The sequence below is a fragment of the Ovis aries genome, chromosome 25 (assembly GCF_016772045.2).
Source record: "Ovis aries strain OAR_USU_Benz2616 breed Rambouillet chromosome 25, ARS-UI_Ramb_v3.0, whole genome shotgun sequence".
In the NCBI taxonomy this organism is placed as follows: Eukaryota; Metazoa; Chordata; class Mammalia; order Artiodactyla; family Bovidae; genus Ovis; species Ovis aries.
In genome coordinates, this window is record NC_056078.1 from 12,140,137 (window position 1) to 12,166,341 (window position 26,205).

The following is a 26,205-nucleotide window of genomic DNA, read 5'->3' on the forward strand; positions in this document are numbered from 1 at the left end:
CTGCAAACCAGGAAGAGTGGCCACACCAGATTCTGACCATGCTGGCACCTTGATCTCCGAGTTTCCAGCCTCCGGACTGTGAGATGTAAATTTCTGTTTTTAAAGCCACCTGGTCTATGATATTCTGTTACAACAGTCCAAACAGACTAAAGCATAAAGTAATAATACATGCATATGAGTATTAAATCAGATCCTCTTTGTAACGCTCATCTTGGCCACAAAGTTGTAACAAAAAAATTCTTTTAATTAAGAATATGGACATCATGTGAAGTTTAATGATATTTAAGATTGGAATTCAAGACTCAATGTTTATAGGTCACTTTGGGGCACCAGAAAGATACTTGTGTTTGCTTCTCCAGTGAAATGTTCAATGGCACCTTCATTGAGCAGCTCTAGAAGTTTCCTCCTCTTTCAGAGGCCCTGAAAACTAGGCCACCTGGTCCATATCATAAATTATTTCACTTTAACAGGGTATTGTATTACTAAACCAGAGGTGATCTTCAGGCTGGAGCAAGGAGAGGAGCCATGGATATTGGAGGAAGAATTCCCAAGCCAAAGCTTCTCAGGTGAGTTAATGTGTATTGAACAAGTGAACATTAGGGAATTTACTATCTTCCTCTGATTAGTCCAGAGGTTGACAACTTTCAGGCTTTTTTTTTAAAGAATATCACTTTAAAGGTCCTAATACTTAGAAGTAACTTAGAAGTCTCCAAATACCACTCTTAGTAAAAATGTTCTCCTTTTGATTCACTTTTTGAATATTTATCATTCTTATATTTGCCAGTAATCAAATTTTTGCCCACCTCATTTTATTGTTGTTTTCCTTGGTTACTCTGTGATTCTCAAAGCAGTTTCAGTTGCTCACCTTAAAACCCCCATTGCTCTGTATTCATGCTGTTATTAGCTATTCTTTCATACACTCATTTTTTGACTCATAATTTTTGAGTACCTGCTGTACTCTTAAGAGCTGAGAGTATAGTAGTGGAAAATTAATGCATCTTAATGAGTTATAGAAATAGTATTTTTAATGCCCACAGGTACCTGAAAAGATAGCATCACTAATCATCAGGGAAATGCAAATCAAAAGCACAGTAAGATATCAGGTCACACCAGTTGGCATGGCTGGCATCAAGAAAATAAGAGATAATAATGTGTTGGCAAGAATGTGGAGAAAAGGGAACCCTTGTACACCATTGGTTAAGATGTAAATTTTTCAACCACTATGGAAAACAGTATGCAGGTTCCACTAAAAAGTTAGAACTAGAACACATTATCCCCCTGCACATTGAACATGTCATCCCACCTCCTGGACTCTGTTGTTTTAGATGAGAAGTCAAGTGTCGCTTTTAAAGTTTTCTCTTTGTTTCTTAAATATTTTTGCTCTGATGCATCTCTGTGTTTATCCCACTTGGAGTTCATCTTGTTGAATTTGCAGATTAATGTTTTTCTTTACATTTGCCAAATTTTTGCCATCATTTCATGAATACTTTTTTTGCTCCTTGGTCTTTTTCCTTTCCTTCTGGTACTTCCATTGTGAATGTTAACGTACTTAATGGTATCCTTCACTTATTTGAGGCTTTATTCTTTACTTTTTCTCTCTCTGTTCCTTAGATTGCCTTTTGTTGGTTGAGCTTTCACTAATTCTTCCTGTAAGCATCAATCTGCTATTGAATCCTTCCAGTGAATTTCTGTTGCAGTTATTATAATTTTCAAATCTAGAATTTTTATTTGTCTCTTTATTCTTACTCTCTATGTGATGATCTGCCTTCATACTAATATTTACTTCCTTAAGCTTGGTAGTTTTTGAACATATTTATAACAGCTGCTGTAAGGTCTGCTAAGTCCCATATCTGGATCCTCTCACAAACAGTTTCTATTGTTGGCTGTTTGCCCAGTATAGGTGGAATTTTCCTGTTTCTTTGTATGTCTTATAATTTCAAAACAAATACTTTAGATAATATTTTGTACCTACCATAATGAAATTGAATCAGTATTTTTTTTTAAAAATCATGAAAAGCAAAAGTCCAGGACCAGATGACTTCAAAGGTAAATACTACAAAATGTTTAGAGAAGAGTTAACACTTAACCCTTCTCAAACTGTTGCAAAACATTATATAGAAATGTTTATTTCATTTGATGCAGAATGTTTTTGACAAAATTCTACATCCATTTACAATAAAACTCTCAGCAGAGTGTGTACAGAGGGTCATATATGATAAAGCAACAGCTAACATCATTATTCAGTGGTAAGAAGCTAAAAGCATTTCCTCTAATGTTAGGAACAAGACAGGGATGCTCACTCTCTCACCACTTTTATTCAACATAGTATTAGAAGTCCTAGTCATAGCAGTCAAACAAAGAAAAAGAAATACAAAGAATATAAACTGGAAAGGAAGAAGCAAAACTATCACTGTTTGCAGACGACATAATACTATACATAGAAACTTCTAAAGGTGCCACCAAAAAGCTATTAGAGCTCGTCAATGAATTTGGTAAAGTTGCAGAATACAAAATTAATATCTAGAAATCTGTTGCATGTCTGTACACTAACAACAGGCTATCAAAAAGAGAAATTATGGAAGCAATCTCGGTGGCCGCTGGTCACCACTGCCACCATCACCTCCCACCCTGTTCTCTTTCTGGTCAGGTCAGGCCCAACTAGCACCATGTGTGCCCGGCAGATACTGAGGGGGAGAGAAAGAGGAGGGGAGGAGGAGGAAGAGGATTCAGGGAGTAGGAGCTGGGGAGCCCTCCTGTGCCACAGGTGTTTATAGCTGTAAATATTCATCTCAGCACTGCCTTCACTGTATCCTAAAATTTCCAGATACTTGGTGAAGATAGGAAAGCTTATCAAAGAGACCATAGGACTATTGTACTGTATTTGCTGTTTATCCTGAAGCTCAGGTGAGGCAGAATTCAGCTGATCTCTATTTTTTGATTGTCTACTTCCTATTCGCCAAGCAAGACTTTTATTTGGAGAATTCTGTTGTACAGAGCCTGACATCATCTGGGAGTCATAACAGGAGCATGCATTTTCAAGTGTCCATTATTTGTGGATCAGTAAAGTTTTCCTGAAAGAGATCAAGCCCTGAGCCTTTGGAATGGGAGCTGACTCCCAAGACCCTAGACTACCAGAGAACTAACCCTAGAGAGTATCAAATAGTAAGAACTCACAGGAAGGAAACCACTTGAATACAAGACCCAGCATCACCCAACCACCAGTAGCACCCTGTGCAAGACCCCTCATCTAAACAACAAACAAAACAAAAATACAAACCCAATCATCAGCAGACAGGATTACCACCTCACTCAGCCTTGACCATCAGAGGAAAAACAAACAAACAAAAACTCAGCACAAATCTCACCATAGCCTACACAAACCATTGGACCAACCTTAGGAGGGCAGAAACCAAAAGGAAGAAAGAATTCAACCTTGAAGCCTGGGAAAAGAAGACCTCAAACACAACAAGTTAAAAAAAAATAATGAAAAGGCAGAGAAATACTAGACAAATGAAGTCCAAATAAATGAAGATAAAACAGGCAAACTACCTGAAAAAGAATTCAGAATAATGATAGTAAAGATGATAGAAAACCTTGAAAACAAAATGGAGAAATTACAAGAATCAATTAACAAAGACCTAGAAGAATTAAAGAATAAACATGCAGAAACAAACAACGCAATTACTGAAATTAAAAGTACCCTAGAAGGAATCAATAGCAGAATATCTGAAGCAGAAGAAGGAATCAGTGAGCTGGAAAGTAAAATGGTGGAAATAACTTCTGAAGAGCAAAATAAAAAAGAATGAAAAGAGCTGAGGACAGTCTCAGAGACCTCTGGGACCTATCAAATGCACCAATATTCGAATTATAGGGGTCAAGGGTATGAGAAATTTTTTGAAGATTATAGTTGAAAATTTCCCCAACATGGAAAAGGAAATAGTCAATCAAGTCCAAGAGGCACAAAGAGTCCCATATAGGATAAACCCAAGGAGAAACATGCCAAGACATATACTAATCAAACTAACAAAGACTAAACAGAAAGAAAGAATATTAAAAGCAGCAAGGGAGAAGCAACAAGTAACATACAAGGGCAACCCCATACACTTAACAGCTGATCTTTCAGCAGAAACTCTTCAGGCCAGAAGGGAATGGCAGGATATATGTAAAGTACCGAAAGGGAAAAATCTACAACCAAGATTACTATACTCAGCAAAGACTTCATTCACAATTGATGCAGAAATAAAAAGCTTTTCACAAAAGCAAAAGAGAATTCAGTACCACCACACCAGCTTTACAACAAATGTTAAACAGATTTAAATAGTTAAGAAATACCACAGAAGAAAAAAGATCTACAAAATCAACCCCAAACCATTAGAAAATGGCAATAGGAACAAGTATATCAATAATTACTTTAAATGTAAATGGATTAAGTGCTCCCACCAAAAGACATAGATTGGCTGAATGTATACAAAAACAAGACCCATATAAATGCTGTCTAGAGGAAACCCACTTGAGACCTCAAGACACATATACACTGAAGGTGAGAGGCTGGAAAAATATATTCCATGCAAATGGGAAGCAAAAGAAAGGTGGAGTAGCAATTCTGTTATCAGACAAAATAGACCTTAAAGAAGATTACAAGAGATAAGGAAGAATACTACATAATGATCAAGGGATCAATCCAAGAGGAAGACACAACAATTGTAAATATTTATGCACCCAACATAGGAACACCTCAATACGTAAAAAAATACACAGACATAAAAGGAGAAATTGACAGTAACACGGTAATAGTAGGAGACTTAACACCCCACTCAAACCAAAACATAAAATTAATAAACACAAGTCTTAAATGATACATTAGATGAGATGGACCTCATTGATCTCTTCAGGACATTCCATCCAAATGCAGAAGAATACACCTTCTCAAGTGCACATGGAATATTCTCCAGGATAGACCACATCTTGGGTCACGAATCAAACTTCAGCAAATTTAAGAAAATTGAAATTATATCAGGCGTCGTCTTTGACCACAACACTATGAGACTAGATACCAATTGTAAGAAAAAAACTGTAAGAAACACAAACACATGGAGATTAAACAACACGTTTCTAAAACAGGTTTACTGAAGAAATCAAAGGGAAATCAGAAGATTTCTAGAAACAAATAACAACGAAAACACAACAACTCAAAACCTATGGGATGCAGGAAAAGCAGTTCTAAGAGGGAAGTTTATAGCAATACAATCCTACCTCAAGAAACAAGAAAAACATCAAATCGACAACCTAACATTACACCTAAAGCAACTGGAAAAAGAAGAAAACCCCAAAATTAGTAGAAGGAATGAAATCATAAAGATTCAAGCAGAAATAAATGAAAAAAGCAACAGTAACAATGAATAAAACTAAAAGCTGGTTCTTTGAGAAGATAAACAAAATTGACAAACCTTTAGCCAAACTCATTAGGAAAAAGAATCAAATCAACAAAATTAGAAATGAAAAAGGAGAGGTTACAACAGACAATGCAGAAATACAAAGGATTATAAAAGATTATTATGAACAATTATAGGGCAAATAAAATGGATAGTCTGGAAGAAATGGACAGATTCTTAAGAAAGTTCAGTTGAGGAAGAAATAGAAATTATGAACAACCCAATTACAAGCACTGAAATTGAAGCTGTCATCAAACATCTCCCAAAAAACAAAAGCCCAGGAGCAGATGGCTTCACAGGAGAATTCTGTCAAACATTTAGAGAAGAGCTAATGCCTGTCCTTCTAAAACTCTCAAACAATTGCAAAGGAACACTTCCAAACTCACTCTACAAGGCCACCATCACCCTGATTCCAAAACCAGACAAACACAACACAAAAAAGAAAACTACAGACCAATATCACTGATGAACATAGATGTAAAAATCCTCAACAAAATTTTAGCAAACAAAATTCAGCAACACATCAAAAAGCTCATACACCATGACCAAGTTGGCTTTATTTCAGGATGCAAAGATTCTTCAGTGTACAAAAATCAATCAGTGTGATACACCATATGAACAAATTGAAAGATAAAAACCATATGATCATCTCAGTAGATGCACAAAAAACCTTTGACAAAATTCAGCACCTATTTATGATTAAAACTCTTCAAAAAATGGGCATTGAAGGAACCTGCCTCAACATAGTAAAGGCCATATATATGATAGTGAAAGTGAAACTGAAAGTCGCTCAGTCGTGTCTGACTCTTTGCCACCCCATGGACTGTACAGTCCATGGAATTCTCCAGGCCAGAATATTGGAGTGAGTAGCCTTTCCCTTCTCCAGGGGCTCTAGATCCCAACCCAGGGATCAAACCCAGGTCTCCCGCATTGCAGCAGATTCTTTACCAGCTGAGCCATATGTGAAGCCCATATATATGATAAACCTACAGCAAACATTATTCTCAATGGTGAAAAACTGAAAGTATTCCCCCTAAGATCAGAAACAAGAAAAGGGTGTCCACTTTCACCACTGTTATTCGACATAGTTCTGGAACTCCTAGCTAAAGCAATCAGAGAAGAAAACGAAAAGGAATCCAGATCAGAAAAGAAGAAGTAAAGCTCTCACTCTTTGCAGATGGCATGATACTCAATATCGTGCATTATTCAGTCCAGTCGCTCAGTCGTGTCCGACTCTTTGCAACCCCATGAATTGCAGCACACCAGGCCTCCCTGTCCATCACCAACTCCCGGAGTTCACTCAGACTCACGTCCATCGAGTCGGTAATGCCATCTAGCCATCTCATCCTGTGTCGTCCCCTTCTCCTCCTGCCCCCAATCCCTCCCAGCATCAGTCTTTTCCAATGAGTCAACTCTTTGCATGAGGTGGCCAAAGTACTGGAGTTTCAGCTTTAGCATCATTCCTTCCAAAGAACACGCAGGGCTGATCTCCTGTAGAATGGACTGGTTGGATCTCCTTGCAGTCCAAGGGACTCTCAAGAGTCTTCTCCAACACCAGAGTTCAAAAGCATCATTTCTTCAGCGCTCAGCCTTCTTCACAGTCCAACTCTCACATCCATACATGACCACTGGAAAAACCATAGCTTTGACTAGACGGACCTTTGTTGGCAAAGTAATGTCTCTGCTTTTTAATATGCTATCTAGGTTGGTCATAACTTTCCTTCCAAGGAGGAAGCATCTTTTAATTTTATGGCTGCAGTCACCATCTGCAGTGATTTTGGAGCCCCCAAAAATAAAGTCTGACACTGTTTCCACTGTTTCCCCATCTATTTCCCATGAAGTGATGGGACCAGAAGCCATGATTTTAGTTTTCTGAAAGTTGAGCTTTAAGCCAACTTTTTCACTGTCCTCTTTCACTTTCATCAGGAAGCTTTTTAGTTCCTCTTCACTTTCTGCCATAAGGGTGGTGTCATCTGCATATCTGAGGTTATTGATATTTCTCCTGGCAATCTTGATTCCAGCTTGTGCTTCTTCCAGCCCAGTGTTTCTCATGATGTACTCTGCATATAAGTTAAATAAGCAGGGTGACAATATACAGCCTTGACGTACTCCTTTTCCTATTTGGAACCAGTCTGTCGTTCCATGTCCAGTTCTGTTGCTTCCTGACCTGTATATAGCATTATTAGAGAAATGCAAATCAAAACTACAGTCACATCACACCAGTCAGAATGGCCCTCATCAAAAAGTCTACAAAGAATAAATGTTGGAGAGGGTGTGGAGAAAAGGGAACCCTCTTGCACTGTTGGTGGTAATGTAAATTGATACAGCCACTATGGAAGACAGTATGGAGATTGCTTAAAAACCTAGGAATAAAACCACCATGTGACCCAGCAATCCCACTCCTAGGCATATACCCTGAGGAAACCAAAATTGAAAGAGACTCATGTATCCCATTGTTCACTGCAGCACTATTTACAGTAGCTAGAACATGGAAGCAACCTAGATGTCCATTGACAGATGAATGGATAAAGAAGAAAGAAGTAGTGGTATATATACATAATGGAATGTTATTCAGCCATAAAAAGGAACATATTTGACTCAGTTCTAATGAGGTAGATGAACCTAGAACCTATTATACATAGTGAAGTGAGTCAGAAAGAGAAACATAAATACCCTATTCTAACATATATATATGGAATCTAGAAAAATGGTACTGAAGAATTTATTTACAGGGCAACAATGGAGAAACAGACATAGAGAATAGACTTATGGATATGGGGAGAGGGAAGGAGTGGGTGAGATGTATGGAAAGAGTAACATGGAAACTTACGTTTAAAAAAATTAAAAGCTTGTATGATGATTTTAGCGGATACAGGAAAAACATTTGACAAAATTCAGCTTTCATTCCAGATTAAGACTCTCAAGTGAAAATAAGACAAAAGGCCTCTTATTGAAAATCAGCTAATGTTGTGCTTAATATTTTAAAACTGAATGATTTCCTAAACAATATCAGGAGCAAGACAGGTAGTCCATTCATACTCAGTAACATAATGTAATCTGGCCAGTACAATCAGGGAAGAAAAAGAAAAGGAGGCAGTAGTGGAAAAAGAAGTACAACTGTCTATTCACAAAAAGATAATTATGTAGAATTTTTTTTTAATGGCTAGAACTTTTAAGTGCATGTAGGTTGCAAGATAAAAGTCAGCATACAAAAATCAGTTTTATTTGCAACAGCATGAACAATATTTTTTTGCTGACCTATCTAGCAAAGATGTGAAAGAGCTCACTGAACATTATAGACCATTGCAGAGGGCAATTTAATACCTAAATAAATGGAGAGAGATAGCTTCATGTCTTAACATATATACTTTTATATATGGTCATTATCCAAGTGCTCAATATCGTTAAGATTTTTCTCAGTAAAAAAGTCTGTAGATTCAGAACAACTCCAATCCAAGTCCGAACAGGCTTTCTTAGAGTAATTGACTAGCTGATTCCTAACTTCATATAGAAGTTCAGAGGAGCTAGAATAACAGCTTTGAAAAATAAAACTAACTTGTAGGGTAACAACTGCCTGATTTCAAGAGTTACTATAAAGTTATGGTAAGGAAGACAGTGCGGTGTTAGCCTCAAGGACACATAGAGGAGTTGAGCAAAATACAGAACCCGAAATAAATCTATTCATATATATTATTGTATCAGAATGCATCAAACTATATAGTTTGAGTGTATTCAGTTGATTCTTCATGTCTACCTCACTAAAACTCTTTGAGATTGATGTGAAAGTTTCTAAATGGTTGCCTTCTATGTATTTATTTTATCACCTACTTGTTACATACATCATATTGACTGGCATTGATATACAACTCTCAACTTTTGAGTAACACTGCTTTAGAGACACTTCCAAGTAGTCACCAGATGTATAGAGGAATGTCTATATTATTCATAATAACAGAAAAACTAGATAGTCAACCAGACTATCCATCAAATAGGGGAATCATATATCTATGTGCAACAGTGTGGACGAATTTAGGAAACAGAGTGAAAAAACAAGTCAAAGAAACATTGGTAAATTTCAGAATGTACAGAGATTTTTTAAAGAAAGATTTTTGATTAAACGTCTTTCATTAAACACTCTGCCTTTGGAGAATTTTACAGTGAAAGGAAGGGATTTATATAGGTGAAAAACACGTAATATTTTCAGAGATGCTGCTCTTCCTGAATGGCCTGTATAACATATAATATATTATCAGGGTATAATTTCCTTGAATGTGACCGTATCCACATTTTATTTTTAGAAGATAGAATGCTGACGTATTTGGAGTAATGGGTCATGATATTTGAATTTAAAATAGTTAATGTTTAAGAAGGCTTTATATAGAGAAAGATAAAGCATGGATGTAAAACGTCAACAATTTGTGAATCTAGATCAAAATTTTAGAGGTACTCATTCTACTGCTTAGACAAACTTGCTATTTTCTGTAGCTTATGTGGACATTTTTTCTGTTTATATTTTCTGTCTCTACCAGGGTATATTTTGATAAGTTATATTTTCCCAAGAAATTATTTATTCTTCTCTTCTAAATGTATTTGTAGCAAGTTGTGCAAAAATAGCCTATTAAGATAATACACCTTGTTTCAATGATTGCTTCTCCCTTATCATTTCTTATTTTGTGTAGTTGTGATTTCCCCCACTTGTTGATTAGATTAGTCAGTGATTTTCCTTTTTTGTGAATTTTTTCAAAGAACCAGCCTTTTTACTTAATTTTTTCAATTTTTGGCTTTCTGTTTCTTTAACTTTTGAGCTAAGAAAACTGCAAAAATAAAAGACGACCTATTTCACATACTCAAAGAGACCACTAGAAACCTGGGAAAATGTACCTAGAATAGTCTTAAGACATACCTTAATAAAATTTTGTTGTTCAGTCGCTCAGTTGTGTTCCACACTTTTCAACCCCATGGACTGCAGCACACCAGGCTTCCCTGTCCTTCACCATCTCATCCTTTGTTGTCCCCTTCTCCTCCTGTCTTCCATCTTTCCCAGCATTAAGGTCTTTTCTCATGAGTCAGCTCATCACATTCTTTGGCCAAAGTATCAGAGCTTCAGCTTTAGCATCAGTCGCTCCGATGAATATTCAGAGTTGATTTCCTTTAGAATTGACAGGTTTGATCTCCTTGCAGTCCAAGGGACTCTCAAAAGTCTTCTCCAAAACCATAGTTCAGAAGCATCAATTCTTTGGTGCCCAGCCTTCTTTATGGTCCCAACTGTCACATCCGTGTATGACGACTGAAAAAACCATAGCTTTGACTATACAGACCTTTGTTGGCAAAGTAACATCTCTGCTTTTTAATACACTCTTAAGTTTGTTGTAGTTTTTCTTCTAAGGATCAAGCATCTTTTAATTTCATGGCTGCAGGCATAATCTGCAGTGATTTTTGGATCCCAAGAAAAGAAAGTCTGTCACTGTTTCCATTGTTTCCCCATCTATTTGCCATGAAGTAATGGGACTGGATGCCATGATCTTAGTTTCTTGAATGTTGAGGTTTAAGCCAGCTTTTTCACTCTCTTTCACCTTCATCAAGAAGCTCTTTAGTTTTTCTTCGCTTTCTGCCATTAAGGTGGTATATATCTGAGCTTATCGATACTTCTCTCAGCAGTCTTGTTTCCAGCTTATACTTCATCCAGCCTGGCATTTTGCATGATGTACTCTGCATATAAATTAAATAAGCAGGGTGACAACATACAGTCTTGATGTACTCCTTTCCCAATTTGGAACCAGTCCGTTGTTCCGTGTCTGATTCTTGACCTGCATACAGATTTCTCAGGAAGCAGGTGAGATGGTCTGGTATTCCCTAAGAATTTTCCACGGTTGGTTGTGATCCACACAGTCAAAGGCTTTAGCATAGTCAATGAAGCAGAAGTAGATGTTTTTCTGGAATTCTCTTGCTTTTTTTATCATCCAGCGAATGTTGGCAATTTGATCTCTGGTTCCTCTGCCTCTTCTAAATCCACCATCAGGAAGTCTTCAACATCTGGAAGTCTTCATTATTTACATGGCTATTTGTGAGTTTATTCTTATTTCCTGCTTTTTTCTCTCATGTTTCCTGCAGTTATTAAATTACATTATTTCTGCTTCATTAGACTATATAACATTTATATATTATTCTTCTGTTCTTGTTTTCATCTTTATTTTGGTCTTAGATCTACAGTTAAATGTATTTACTGCTCTGTTTTTCTCCCAGTGTTTCCTGAAAGATCTTGGTTGCTCTAAGTTTCTGCACTTCTAGAAGGTTTTGTGATTACACTGTTACCTAACTTTGTGACTATCTAAACCTTTTTACATAGCCTTGCTACTTAAAGGAATATAAATAAATGATAAAGCCCACTTTCTTTTCTAAAATATGATGCTCTACCGAGCTTTGCTTTGTTTATTGGTGATGAAGTCTATGGCCAAACCTCCATGTTAGTTTTTGTTGAGACATAAATCTTTATGTCCAGAGGATTTTTCTTCCTTTTAGTTTTATTAATGTATATCTTAGAGAGGACTTTTCCAACTCAGTCATTCCAGGTTCATGGTGGTCCTTTTGAATATGTGGATTAGGTCTTTTTTTCTTTGTATGGTTTTCTTAGATTGTGCTGTGTGTGTGCTTAGTCACTCAGTTGTGTCCAACTCTTTGCGACCCCATGGACTGCAGCTTTCCAGGTTCCTCTGTCCATGGGGATTCTCCAGGCAAGAGTACTGGAGTGGGCTTCCATGCCCTCCTCTAGGTTATCTTCCCAACTGAGGGATCGAACCCAGGTCCTCCCACATTGCAGACAGATTCTTTACTGACTGAGCCACTAGGGAAACCTTTTCTTAGATTATAGTTTTTAATTTTAAATTCATCCCATTATTTTCTATTCTTTCTCTTTAAAGACTACAATCATACATACAATCTTGTTTTAATTTAATTTATTATATTTTTGCTCCTACTACTTTTCTAGGTGGTGAAATTACAAGTTTTTTTTTTTCATTTGCTTTTCTGTATTTTTTAATCTATTTTTACATTAAAATACAGTTGATTTACAGTGTTGTTTTGTGACTATACAGCAAAGTGATTCAGTTATGTATATAAACATTTTTTAATACTCTTTTCCATTATGGTTTTTCACAGAATATTGAATATAGTTCCCTGTGCTGTATAGTAGGACCTTGTTGTTATCCACTCTATATATAATAATTTGCACCTGCTAACCACAAACTTCCACTTCATCCGTGCCCACTCTCCCTCACTCTTGGCAACCAGAAGTCTGTTCTCTATGTCTGTGAGTCTGTTTCTCTTTTGTAGTTAAGTTCATTTGCATTATATATTAGATTCCACATATAGGTGACATTGTGTGGTATTTGTCTTGCTGTGTCTGACTTACTTCACTTAGTGTGATAATCTCTAGGTGCATCCATGTTGCTGCAAATTGCACTATTTCATTCTTTTTTATGGTTGAGTAGTATCCCATCAATGGCAACCCACTCCAGTGTTCCTGCCTGGAGAATCCCAGGGACGGGGGAGCCTGGTGGGCTGCCATCTATGGGGTTACACAGAGTTGGACATGACTGAAATGACTTAGCGTTAGCATCATCAGTATCCCATCGTACATCTGTGCCACATCTTTCTTCTATCCATTCATTAATTGATGCACATTAGGTTGTTTCCATGTCTTAGCACTACTATGAGCATAGCAGTGCATTTATCTTTTTGAATTACGGTTTTGTCTGGATATATTCCCAGCAGTGGGATTGCTGAATCATATGGCAGCTCTATTTTTAGCTTTTTGAGAAACCTTCTTAACTGTTTTCTGTAGTGTCTGCACCAACTTATATTCCCACCAGCATTTAGACTATCTTTTTAAATCCAGAGTCTACACATTCTTTCTTTCTTTTTCTTTTTGTTTTTTTTTTAGTCTTTGGTTATTATTTTTGCTGCTTTAATGCCTTTTTTGTTGCCATTTATGAAATTTTCACTCAAGTCTGTTTTCTCTTTGGTCTATTAGTATGCTTGGGCTGCTCTAACAAAATACCATAGACTGGGTGGCTTACAGAGCAGAAATGCATTTTCTCACAGTACTGGAGGCTAGTTGTTCAAGATGAAGGTGCCAGCAGCATTCGTTTCTGGTGAGGTCTCTTTCCTCAGCTTGTGGACAGCACCTTTTCACTGTCCTCACATGGCCTTTTCTCTGCAGCACATGAAGAGCAAGTGAACTCTGGTGTCCTTGCCTCATTCTAATAAGGATAACATTTCCACTGGATTTGTGCTCCACCCTTACGAACTCATTTAACCTTAACTACTTCCTATAAAGTTCTATCTCCAAGTACAGCCATGTTGGGGATTAAGACTTCAACATATGAATTTGGAAGGGGGGAAGTAATTCAGTCTTTATCAGATTCTTTGCAGTTTAACTCCTGAAGTCATTTGGTCTTTTTTACCATTTTTACCAACTCTTGCCTCCTTAGTTGCTCATTATTCCAGGTCCGTTCATTGGGGTTTCCTAGTAGTCTGACCTTTATCAGAACTGAGATATCATTCAATATTTTCCCACTGACAATGGAACTTTTGCTTTCTAGGAGTAATTTTATTTGTGGTTCAGTTGAGTTGCTCAGTCATGTCCGACTCTTTGCAACCCCATGGACTGCAAAACGCCAGGCTTCCCTGTCCATCACCAAGCTTGCTTGCTCAAACTCATATGATCGAATCAGTGATGCCATCCAACCATCTCATCCTCTCTTGTCCCCTTCTCATCCAGCCTTCAATCTTTCCCAGCATCTGGGTCTTTTCCAATGAGTCAGTACTTCACATCAGGTGGCCAAAGCATTGGAGTTTCAGCTTCAGCATCAGTCCTTCCAGTGAATATTCAGGACTGATTTCCTTTAGGACTAATTGGTTTGCTCTCCTTGCAGTCCAAGGGATTCTCAAGAGTCTTCTCCAACACTACAGTTCAAAATCATCAGATCTTTGGCGCTCAGGTTTCTTTATGATCCAACTCTCACATCCATACATGACTGCTGGAAAAACCATAGCTTTTGACTAGATGGACCTTTGTTGGCAGAGTAATATCTCTGTTTTTTAATATGCTGTCTAGGTTTGTCATAGCTTTTCTTCCAAGAAGTGAGTGTCTTTTGATTTCATGGCTGCATTCACCATCTGCAGTGATTTTGGAGCCCAAGAAAAGAAAGGCTGTCACTGTTTCCATCGTTTCCCCATCTGCTTGCCATGAGGTGATGGGACTGGATGCCATGATCTTAGTTTTCTGAATGTTGAGTTTTAAGCTAACATTTTCCCTCTCCTCTTTCACTTTCATCAAGAGGCTCTTTAGTTCTTCTTTGCTTTCTGCCATAAGTGTAGTAACATCTGCATATCTGAGATTATTGATATTTCTCCTGGAAATCTTGATTCCAGCTTGTGCTTCTTCCAGTCCAGCGTTTCTCATGATGTACTCTGCCTATAAGTTAAATAAGTAGGGTGGGTGACAATATACAGCCTTGACGTATTCCTTTCCCGACTTGGAATGAGTCTGTTGTTCCATGTCCAGTTCTAACTGTTGCTTCTTGACCTGCATGCATATTTCTCAGGAGGCAGGTAAGGTGGTCTGGTATTCCCATCTCTTTTAAGAATTTTGAACAGTTTGTTGTGATCCACACAGGCAAATGCGTTGGTGTGGTCAGTAAAGTAGAAGTAGATGTTTTTCCTGGAACTCTCTTGCCTTTTCGATGATGCAACAGATGTTGGCAATTTAATCTCTGGCCTCTCTGCCTTTTTCTAAATCCAGCTTCAACATCTGTAAGTTCACAGTTCCCATACTGTTGAAGCCTGACTTGGAGAATTTTGAGCATTATTTTGCTCGCATGTGACATGAGTACAATTGTGCAGCAGTTTGAAAATTCTTTGGCACTGCCTTTCTTTGTGTTTGGAATGAAAACTGATCTCTTCCAGTCCTGTGGCCATTCCTGAGTTTTCCAAATTTGCTGGCATGTTGAGTGCAGCACTTTCACAGCACCATGTTTTAGGATTTGAAATAGCTCATCTGGAATTCCATCACCTGCGCTATCTTTGTTCGTAGTGATGCTTCCTAAGGCCCACTTAACTTTGCATTCCAGGATATCAGGCTCTCAGTGAGTGATCACACCATCATCTTTTTTTGTATATAGTTCTTCTATGTGTCCTTGCCACCTCTTATTAATATATTCTTCTTCTGTTAGGCCCATACCATTTCTGTCCTTACTGTGCTCATCTTTGCATGAAATGTTCCCTTGGTATCTCTGATTTTCTTGAAGAGATCTCTAGTCTTTCCCATTCTGTTGTTTTCCTCTGTTTCTTTGCATTGATCACTGAGGAAGGCTTTCTTGTCTGTCTCTGCTCTTCTTTGGAATTCTGCATTCAAATGTGTATACCTTTCTTTTTCTCCTTTGCCTTTCAATTCTCTTATCAGCTATTTGTAAGGCCTCTTCAGACAGCCATTTTGCTTTTTTGCATTTCTTTTTCTTGGGGATGGTCTTAATCCCTGCCTCCTGTACAATGTCATGAACCTCCGTCCATAGTTCTTCAGGCACTCTATCAGATCTAACCCTTTGAATTTATTTGTCACTTCTACTGTATAATCATAAGGGATTTGATTTAGGTCATACCTGAATGGTCACAGTAAACTGTGGAAAATTCTGAAACAAATGGGAATACCAGACCACCTGCCCTGCCTCTTGAGAAACCTATATGCAGGTCAGGAAGCAACAGTTAGAAGTGGACATGGAACAACAGACTGGTTCCAAATAGGAAAAGGAGTACGTCAAGGTTGTATATTGTCACCCTGCTTCTTTAACTTATATGCAGAGTACATAATGAGAAACGCTGGGCTGGAAGAAGCACAAGCTGGAATCAAGATTGCTGGGAGAAATATCAATAACCTCAGATATGCAGATGACTCCACCCTTATGGCAGAAAGTGAAGAAGAACTAAAAAGCCTCTTGATGAAAGTGAAAGAGGAGAATGAAAAAGTTGGCTTAAAACTCAACATTCAGAAAACGAAGATCATGGCATCTGGTCCTGTCACTTCATGGGAAATAGATGGGAAACAGTGGAAACAGTGTCAGACTTTATTTTTTTGGACTCCAAAATCACTGCAGATGGTGATTACAGCCATGAAATTGAAAAACACTTACTCTTTGGAAGGAAACTTATGACCAACCTAGACAGCGTATTGAAAAGCAGAGACATTACTTTGCCAAGAAACGTCCATCTAGTCAAGGCTATGGTTTTTCCAGTGGTCATGTATGGATGTGAGAGTTGGACTGTGAAGAAAGCTGAGCACTGAAGAATTAATGCTTTTGAACAGTGGTGTTGGAGAAGACTCTTGAGAGTCCCTTGGACTACAAGGAGATCCAACCAGTCCATTCTAAAGGAGATCAGTCCTGAGTGTTGGAAGGAATGATGCTAAAGCTGAAACTCCAGTACTTTGGCCACCTCATGCGAAGAGTTGACTCATTGGAAAAGACTCTGATGCTGGGAGGGATTAGGGGCAGGAGGAGAAGGGACAACAGAAGATGAGATGGCTGTATGGCATCACCAACTCGATGGACGTAAGTTTGAGTGAACTCTGGGAATTGGTAATGGACCAGGAGCCCTGGCATGCTGCAATTCATGGGGTTGCAGAGTCAGACACGACTGAGTGACTGAACTGAATGGTCTAGTGGTTTTCCCTACTGTCTTCAATTTAAGTCTTAATTTGGCAATAAGGCATTCATGATGTGATCCACAGGCACCTTCCAGTCTTGCTTTTGCTGACTGTATAGAGCTTCTCCACCTTTGACTGCAAAGAATATAATCAGTCTTATTTGGTATTGACCATCTGGTGATGTCCATGTGTAGTCCTCTCTTGTGTCGTTGGAAGAGGGTGTTTGCTGTGACCAGTGCATTCCCTTGGTAAAATTCTGTTAGTTTTTGCCCTGCTTCATTTTGTGCTCCAAGGCCAAATTTGCCTGTTACTCCAGGAATCTCTTGACTTCCTACTTTTGCATTCCAGTCCCCTATAATGAACAGGACATCTTTTTGGGGGTGTTATTTCTAGAACGTCTTGTAGATCTTCATAGAACTGTTCAACTTCAGCTTCTTCAGCATTACTGATTGGGGTATAGACTTGGATTACTGTGATATTTGTGTTTAATCATCTCTAAGTTCTCTGTCTCATCTTTTACTTGTATTTATAACACAAGGTAATATGTGATATGCAGAGAATCAGTCTTTAAGTGACTTTCTGCATACCTCTGAAAATTGAAACTCTAATCTCAGATTCTTTTGTATTTGAATATTCATTTACTTACTTAATGGTGATTTGAAGTTAATAATATTCTGTAGTTGTGCCCAAGTAATGTGTTGTTGGTAATTTTATTTTCTCTCCTTATATTTAACCATAAGAGTTCTAGAGAATTCATGGAGAGGTTCGGATTTAAAGAGTTGCTCTTACTCCTCGGACATACTGAGGAATGTCTCAAAACCAAATGTATGTTTTCTAAGAACAGTTTACTCTTCCTTTTCCACTACTCTGGGCTGTTTCTTTGTTGTTTGTTTTTTCACCTGAAACTCTAGAAATAGAAAAATCGACATACTTACAGTTACCTTCATCCCTGGAGACTAAATAACAAATCAAAATCAGCTACCAGCAAAGTAGGGCATTTGTAGGTAGGTCTCATTCCATAAGAAATGTGTTGATTTTCATATGGTGAGATAAATTTTTCTTGTTTCTAGAAGTCTGGAAAACTGATCACATGAAAGAAAGGAGCCAAGAAAACCAGCCTAAATATGTATGGGAAGTTGTATTGATCAATAACAAAAGGCTGACTAAAGAACGAGGTAATGTACTAGGAAAGTCACTTGAGTTGGACACAGATTCTTTTCCTTACAGAAAAATACTCTGTCAGTGTGACTCATGTGGAATGAGCTTCAACTATATTTCAGAATTGGTTATCGATAAGAAAAACTCTTTGGGGAAAAAAACTGATGAATTTAATGCCTGTGGAAAATTGCTACTCAGTATTAAACATGAGAAAACTCATACTAGAGAAAAAAATGAATATTTTAAAAGTGGAAAAATTGTCAGTCATAATGAGGATTCTGTTCAGCTTGAGAAGATTCAAACTTTAGAGCAAAATTTTGAATATAACATACATCGAGAATCCTTCAATGAAAAGGTAGTACTCAGTACATACAAGACAGAGATCACTGAAGAGAATGACTGTGCCTATGATGAATATGGGAGAAGATTCTGTGATAGCTCATCCTTATTGTTCCATCAGACAACTCCCTCAAAGGAAAATCACTATGAATTTGGTGATTGTGGGAAATCCTTATGTGTGAAGTCCTCTCTTTTAAAACATCATGGGGCACATTTGAAACACTGTGAATATGGTGAAAGTGGGAATAATTTCAGGAGGAAGTTCTACCTCTCACAGCTTCAGAAAACTCGTAAAGCAGAAAAGCACTTTGAATGTAATGAATGTGGGAAAGTTTTTTGGGAGAAGTCACACCTCACTCGACATCAGAGGATTCACACAGGAGAGAAAAACTTTCAATGTAATGAGTGTGGAAAAACTTTCTGGGAGAAATCAAACCTCACTAAACATCAGAGGTCACACACAGGGGAGAAACCGTATGAATGCAGTGAATGTAGGAAAGCATTCAGCCACAAGTCAGCCCTCACATTACACCAGAGAACACATACGGGGGAGAAACCCTATCAGTGTAACGCATGTGGGAAAACTTTTTATCAGAAGTCAGACCTCACTAAACATCAGAGAACACATACAGGACTAAAACCCTATGAATGTTATGAATGTGGGAAATCTTTCTGTATGAATTCACACCTTACAGTACATCAGAGAACTCATACAGGCGAGAAACCCTTTGAATGTCCTGAGTGTGGGAAGTCTTTCTGTCAGAAGTCACATCTCACACAGCATCAGAGAACTCACATAGGAGATAAACCCTATGAATGTAATGCATGTGGGAAGACTTTCTACCACAAGTCAGTACTTACCAGGCATCAGATAATTCATACAGGTTTGAAACCTTATGAATGTTACGAATGTGGGAAAACCTTCTGCTTGAAGTCTGACCTCACAGTACATCAGAGAACTCACACAGGAGAGAAACCGTTTGCATGCCCTGAGTGTGGGAAATTTTTCAGCCATAAGTCAACCCTATCTCAACACTTTAGAATCCATACAGGGGAGAAACCGTATGAATGTCATGAATGTGGAAAAATCTTCTATAATAAATCTTACCTAACAAAACATAATAGAACACATACAGGGGAGAAGCCCTATGAGTGCAATGAATGTGGGAAAACCTTCTGCCAGAAATCACAGCTCACTCAGCACCAGAAAATTCACATAGGGGAGAAACCCTATGAATGCAGTGAGTGTGGAAAGGCTTTCTGCCATAAGTCAGCTCTGATTGTGCATCAGAGAACACATATAGAAGAAAAGCCCTATAAATGTAATGAATGTGGAAAATCTTTTTGTGTGAAGTCAGGACTTACTCTGCATCAGAGGAAGCACACAGGAGAAAAACCCTATGAATGTAATGAATGTGGGAAATCCTTTAGCCACAAATCATCACTCACGGTACATCACAGGGCTCACACAGGAGAGAAGTCTTGTCAATGTAATGAATGTGGGAAAATTTTTTACCGTAAATCAGACCTCACTAAACATCATAGATCACACACAGGGGAGAAGCCCTATGAATGTAACACATGTCAGAAAACCTTTTCTCAGAAGTCAAACCTTATTGTACATCAGCGAACACACATAGGAGAAAAACCTTATGACTGAAGTGAATATTAGAAATGTTGAGCCACAATTCAGCACCTACTCCATTTCAGAGAATTCACACTATGGAGAAAGCTCTGTTGATATCCTGAATGTTTAATAACCTTCATCCACACAACTGGCCATATTTTACTCCAAAGTAATGACATAGGACCAATTTGTAGACTGCAGCAAGTATAGGGCAGTCTTGTTAAGAGATAATATTCCACTGAATGTCATGTAGTGGCATAAAACCTCACAGATTTTGATTTTGTGATGTTCTAACAAAAATACTGGGTTATATCAGAATTTATATAGGGGAGAAATCTGTCCATTTGAGACTTATGAATTGACAATTTTCTTTAGAGGTAATATAACTTCAAAAGCTAGAATTTGTGTTTTGGTTTTGATGCTATGGTTATTTTTAGGAAACACTGTAATTTATAGATACATATTGTGCAATGTAAAGCTTTACAGACTAAAAAGAATAGTAAAAATAGGCTCAAAAGAAGTTGCAGTAATAATAGTGCATAGAATTCTGATGTGCCCTTTACAAAGCTGCTTCTAATAATAATTACATAACATACTCTAATTACATAAAGATATTAATAGCCCTAACAGGAAATTGATGGTACCCTACTACTAAGTCAGATATAGACTTTATTCAGATTTCACTAGTGTTTACATGTAATCTTTATGTTTGTCTGTGCATTTCTATGAAATTTTTTGGTTTATATATTTGAGTAACCTTCAACACATGTTATAAAATCAAAAAGGAACCTAGAGTTTGTATTACATGAAGATTACAAAGGAATCAGGATCTCACCACAGGAAGTTAATATTATTAATTATTAATAATCATAGCCTTTGTGCTGTTGTAATCCTGGCAACCATTTAAATATGAATCTTTTTAAAAGCAGAGATAAATTGAATAATTAGGGCAGAAGCATCAAACACCAGTGAAGCATCCCTTAAGTTCACAGGACTTAGGTATGTACATTACATAAACTATATGTTTCTTACACAAAATGGAACTTAACATAATTGTGAATAGAAAATAGATACTCCTGGTTTAGCAGTTGTTACAACATTAGGCACATTTCCCTTGTGTATAAGGCCTGGAGCAACAGTTTAAAAGGAGGCCCACAAAGCTCATGTCTAACCTTTTAAAACTTATAAATCAAAATAACTAAACATTCAATAAAATGTATTCTCTGCATGGGGATATCTAGGCCCTGGTCCTATTACCCCTTCTCTTTCACCCATAGCTTATTGAAGACCATGATGTGCCTTGAGTATACATATGTAAATACTCTAGCCTTCAGCCTAAATTTATCCAGACCCTGAGTAAGCAACTGCTTTCCAAGACAGGATCCAAGAAGGAAGTTTCAGATTAGACAACACTCAGGGCTATAAATTAGACTGTAAATTCAAGGGTCTGATGTACCCTGAGATCCTGGCCCTTAATGACTGTTGACTCTCTGAGGAGGAAGACTGAGGCTGGAGCATGGCCAGAATGGAACTAGAGCAGTGCTTTTATTAATAGGGTAGAGGTGATATACTAAATTGTATGATCAGATTATGTAAACAATTACATTAAGCTAGTAACGTAAGATTATACGATCTAGTGATCTTAGATTATATACAGAGTCCAAGCTTCTGTGGTAGGAAACTAGAAAAAGAAGAGCAAATTAAGTCCAAATTATACAAAAACAAAATAATGAGAACTTAGGCAGATATCAGAATAATTGAAAACAGGACAGCAATGGAGAAAAATCAATAAAACCAAAAGCTGGTTATTAGAGCAGGTCAATAAAATTGATAAATCTCTACTCAGGTTAGCTAGAAAAAGAGAAGATACAAATTGCTAACATCAGGAATGAAACAGAGCCATAACTGTGATCCCTTTGGCATCAGAAGGGTTATAAAGGAATGTTATGGACAACTCTGTACCCACGGATTTTATAACCTAAATGAAATGGGCCAATTCCTTGAAAGAAACAATCTGCCAAAACTCAGAGAAGGATAAATCTAAATAGGCATATGTCTCAAGAAATTGATCAATTTTTAATCTTCCAAAGCAGAAAGTATTAGGCCCAGATGTTTTTACTGATGAATTCTACCAATTCTACAATTAAGAAATAGCATCAGTTCTCTACAGTATCTTACAGAATGTAAAAGCAGAGCTTTTACTTATTCTTTGAAGCCAGCATTACCCTAGTTGTAAAGCCACTGAAAGACATTACAAGAAAGCCAAGGTACAGACCAGGATCTCATTAATAAATATATAGAAATCCTCAACAATATGCTTGCAAATTGAATCCAACAGTGTATAAAAAGAATTACATAACATGATCAAGTGGGATTTATCCAGGTATGCAAGGCTAGTCCAACATTTAATAATTAATGTAGCCCATCATATCAACAGGCTAAAGAAGAAATATATGATCATATCTGTAGATGCAGAAAAAATTTCAAAAAATCTTAACATCCATTCATGGTAATTAAAAAAAAAACCAGTAAGTGAGGAATACAGGAACTTTTTACCAAGGTTCCTCAACTTGGTAAAAAATATCTATAAAAATCCTATAGCTGACATCATACTTAATGATGAGAAACTTGATGCTTTTCCAGTAAGATAAAGAGCAAGGCAAGGAGGTGCCTGTAACCATACCTTTTTTGCAACCTTCAAGAAGTCCTAGCTAATGCTGCAAGATAAGTAAGGGAAATAAAAGGTACAACAGATTTGGAAGGAAGAGATAAAACTATTGATGTTCACAGATAACATGATTGTCTACATAGAAAATTCCAGAGAATCTGCAACAAAAAATTCTCCTGACACTAGAAAACAGTTACAGAAAGGTTACCGAGTATGATGCTCAGGCAGGTGATGAAAGGAGCTATCAAGTAACAGAGATACAGAAGAACCTTAGATGCATATGGCTAAACGAAACAAGTCAATCTGAAAAGGTTTTATACTGTATAATTCCAACCGTAATGGAGTCTGATAAAGGCAAAACTGTGGACACACTAAAAAAATAAGTGGCTTCCAAGTGTTCAGGGTGAAGGACAGAGGGATGAATAGGTGGATTACAGACAATTTTTAGGATAGTGAGACCATCCTGTAGGATATTGCAATAGTGGATACATGTCATTCATTTGTCAAAACATACAAAGTGTAAAACACACCTACAGAGTGTAAAACACAACGGGTCAACCCTAATGTAAACCATGGACTTCAATTGTAAAAATGTATCAGTATTGGTTCATCAGTTATAACAAATGTACCACATTAATGCTCGGTATTAATAAGGGAAAAGTGTGGAGGGAGGTAGAGGTAAAGGGGTATATAGGAACTCTGCTTTCTGCTCATTTTTTCTGTAGCCCTAAAACTGCTCGAAAAAATGGAGTGTATTAAATAAATAACCCTGCCACATATTACTTTCTTATATATTTACAGAATTTGAAACTCACATGATTCAGTACCAGTTTTTCCATGGTGGGGGTAGGGTAGGGTAGGGAATGCATTCTTAGAAATCATATATTGTCAACCACTAAGGCATATTTTCAAGTACAGCTTTCTGCTTTTCTAAGCCTTATTATCTTCTTTGGAAATTACTTAAGTTACTTACTTCTCATTATAACATCTTGTTTCCTTTTTTTTTAATTTTTTATTTTTTTTATTTTAACTTTATTTTACTTTACATCTTGTTTCTGCACTGAACATATGTTTCTGCCCTGCAGCTATAATAATCACTAATGAACATTTGGGTTGTTTTTATAGTCTTCAGAATACTTTAAATTATAGCAACTGTGGCTTGAAATTAAGGCCCAGTGTAATAGAGTCTCTTCACATCTGAAACTAAGAAGACCTTTGATAGCCTAACTGCAGGTTTCCCTCCCTATTCTTCTCCCCCAGGTCACTGTAGTCAGACAGTCCTCCTTGTTTATCTGGTGGACCAGTTCTTGGTTTCCCCTCAGTGGCAAGTTTCACTTTCCTACCAGCCCACAAAATTATTCTGAAAAACCATTCCCATCTTCTCACAGAAACTTTGCTGCACCCTCTGCATACTACAGAGCCATTTCCCACAATCCCTGGTTTTTCCTTTGTTCCCAAGCATCATAACCTGTGTGACCCTTGGATGGTGGTGTCGTGTCTTCTCACCTGGCCTGTGAATAGACATTACTAGTAAGCTTATGTAGATCTCATCTGTCCAGTGTAAGGTGTCACATGTTCAGCTACTGCATTACCCCAGGGCATGAATCCTGCCACCAACAGAGTGACTAGGAGGCAGTTAGTACAGCTGGGCATGAACAAGATTGTCCATCTAAGACAGGTCACCTGGTCACTTAGCTAATTGCTCTTGTCTAACAGGTTCCGTGACGTGGCAGAGGCTGCTTGGGATGGAACCACCAACTGCTGGCAGGCTTGCACTTCGGCCTGCTCTGCTCTGTGTTCTTTTTTGGATGTTGCTATCTCTTCCCACTCTGAGGCTCTTGTCCCTAAGAGAATGATTCATTGGCTGTGCCCCCTGCGTGACTTGCCATGGGTTTCATTGTGTTTGGCAGGTGGTATCTGAGCTACCTGTGAGGCCGGCTGCTGGACCGTGGTACTTGCCCTTATAACTACCCAGAATGTCCACATCAGGGGTGATGTACATGGCTAGAAGTCCAGAATAACTGAGGAAATTTGTATGAGAGAAATAAGAGAAAGAAACCTGCATGGCAGAAAAAAGCCATAGCAGAGAGGATGTTAAGTCAGCCAACCTCTCTGGGTTATGGGCCCAGCGTGCTTTTGCAGCACCACCTGTTGTGTCTTTTTTTTTTTTTTTTTTAAAGGTTCTGCACTCATGGTTAGAGTACAAAACTCCAATCCTGTGGTGCAGCAAAGAGGTTAATTCAAATGCAGCTTAAGCCTGGGATCGTTGCACCAGGTGAAGCAACCATTGCCATGGAGCAGGCCCCCCTAACCCTTTCCTGAAGAAAGAAATTTATAAATTTGATCAGAGTAGAGAACCCTCCTGAAGTGCAGCAAGTAACCACAGAAAGAAAAGAAATGGAAAGAATGGAGGGAGGGAGGCAGAGACTTAGATACGAGGAGAGTAAATAACAAGATAACTGAAATATAGGTCCATAGTTTGTTTTTGAAATTGAGATGTGGTTTCTGTACAATATTATATAAATTATATCCACAGTTTGACTCAATTAGAAATCCAGAATATACTAAAATCATTTGTACAACAAAAGATACAAGGGTGCTGTGATTGGCTTTTGTACCTTCCAAATTAATATTAACTTTAATGCTGATGTGTACCATTGGTAAATTTTCATAGCCTTAATACAGGGCTCAAGTTACACTTATACCTGGGTACCTCCTTAAATTTAATCATGTTACCCCCTAAAATCTTAGAGGTGTTATTGAATATAACATACAGTGCTATACTGAAATTCCCTCCAAAATTCATGTTGAAATCTTAACTGCCAGTATGATGGTATTTGGTGGTGGGGCTTTTGGAAGTGATTCAGTTAGGAGAACAGAGTCCTCATGAATGGGGTTAGTGCTCTTAAAATAGACTCCAGAAAATTCCCTTGCTTCTTCCACCATGTGGGGACTTAGAGAAAGACAGCCTTCTGTGAACAGGAAGCAGTTCTCACCAAACAAGGAATCTTCTGGTGCTATGATCTTGGACTTACCAGCCTCTTGAACTGTGTGAGAAATAAACTTTTTTGTTTATAAGCCACCTGGTCCATTGTATTTTATTATAGCAACCCAGAGAGACTGAGTCATTTAGGAACAAATAGAATGTTTCATCTTAACCAACAGAACTGTTGTCTTAAGTCTCACATGGTCATAACACCCACTGACTTAATTTTAGCATAATCCCATAGAAAGCATGGATGCTCTGATCCAAAGAATTAATTAAATTTTTGGCACTTACAAA

The 26,205-nt window shown here is 37.7% G+C and overlaps 1 protein-coding gene across 10 annotated transcripts in view; it reads left to right on the forward strand.

Annotated features, from left to right (window-relative positions):
- The window catches only part of LOC100527962 (KRAB-domain containing protein), an 87,293-nt gene extending 61,293 nt beyond the window's left edge, over positions 1–26,000 (forward strand). For 6 of the 10 annotated variants that reach the window (XM_060406330.1, XM_042240732.2, XM_060406329.1 and 3 more), the window contains 2 exons: positions 471–566; positions 18,201–26,000. In XM_060406330.1, coding sequence (XP_060262313.1) covers positions 471–566; positions 18,201–20,287 — 2,183 coding nt within the window. In that variant the 3' untranslated portion in view covers positions 20,288–26,000. 10 annotated transcript variants of the gene reach the window in all.
- Positions 26,001–26,205: the final 205 nt, after the last annotated feature.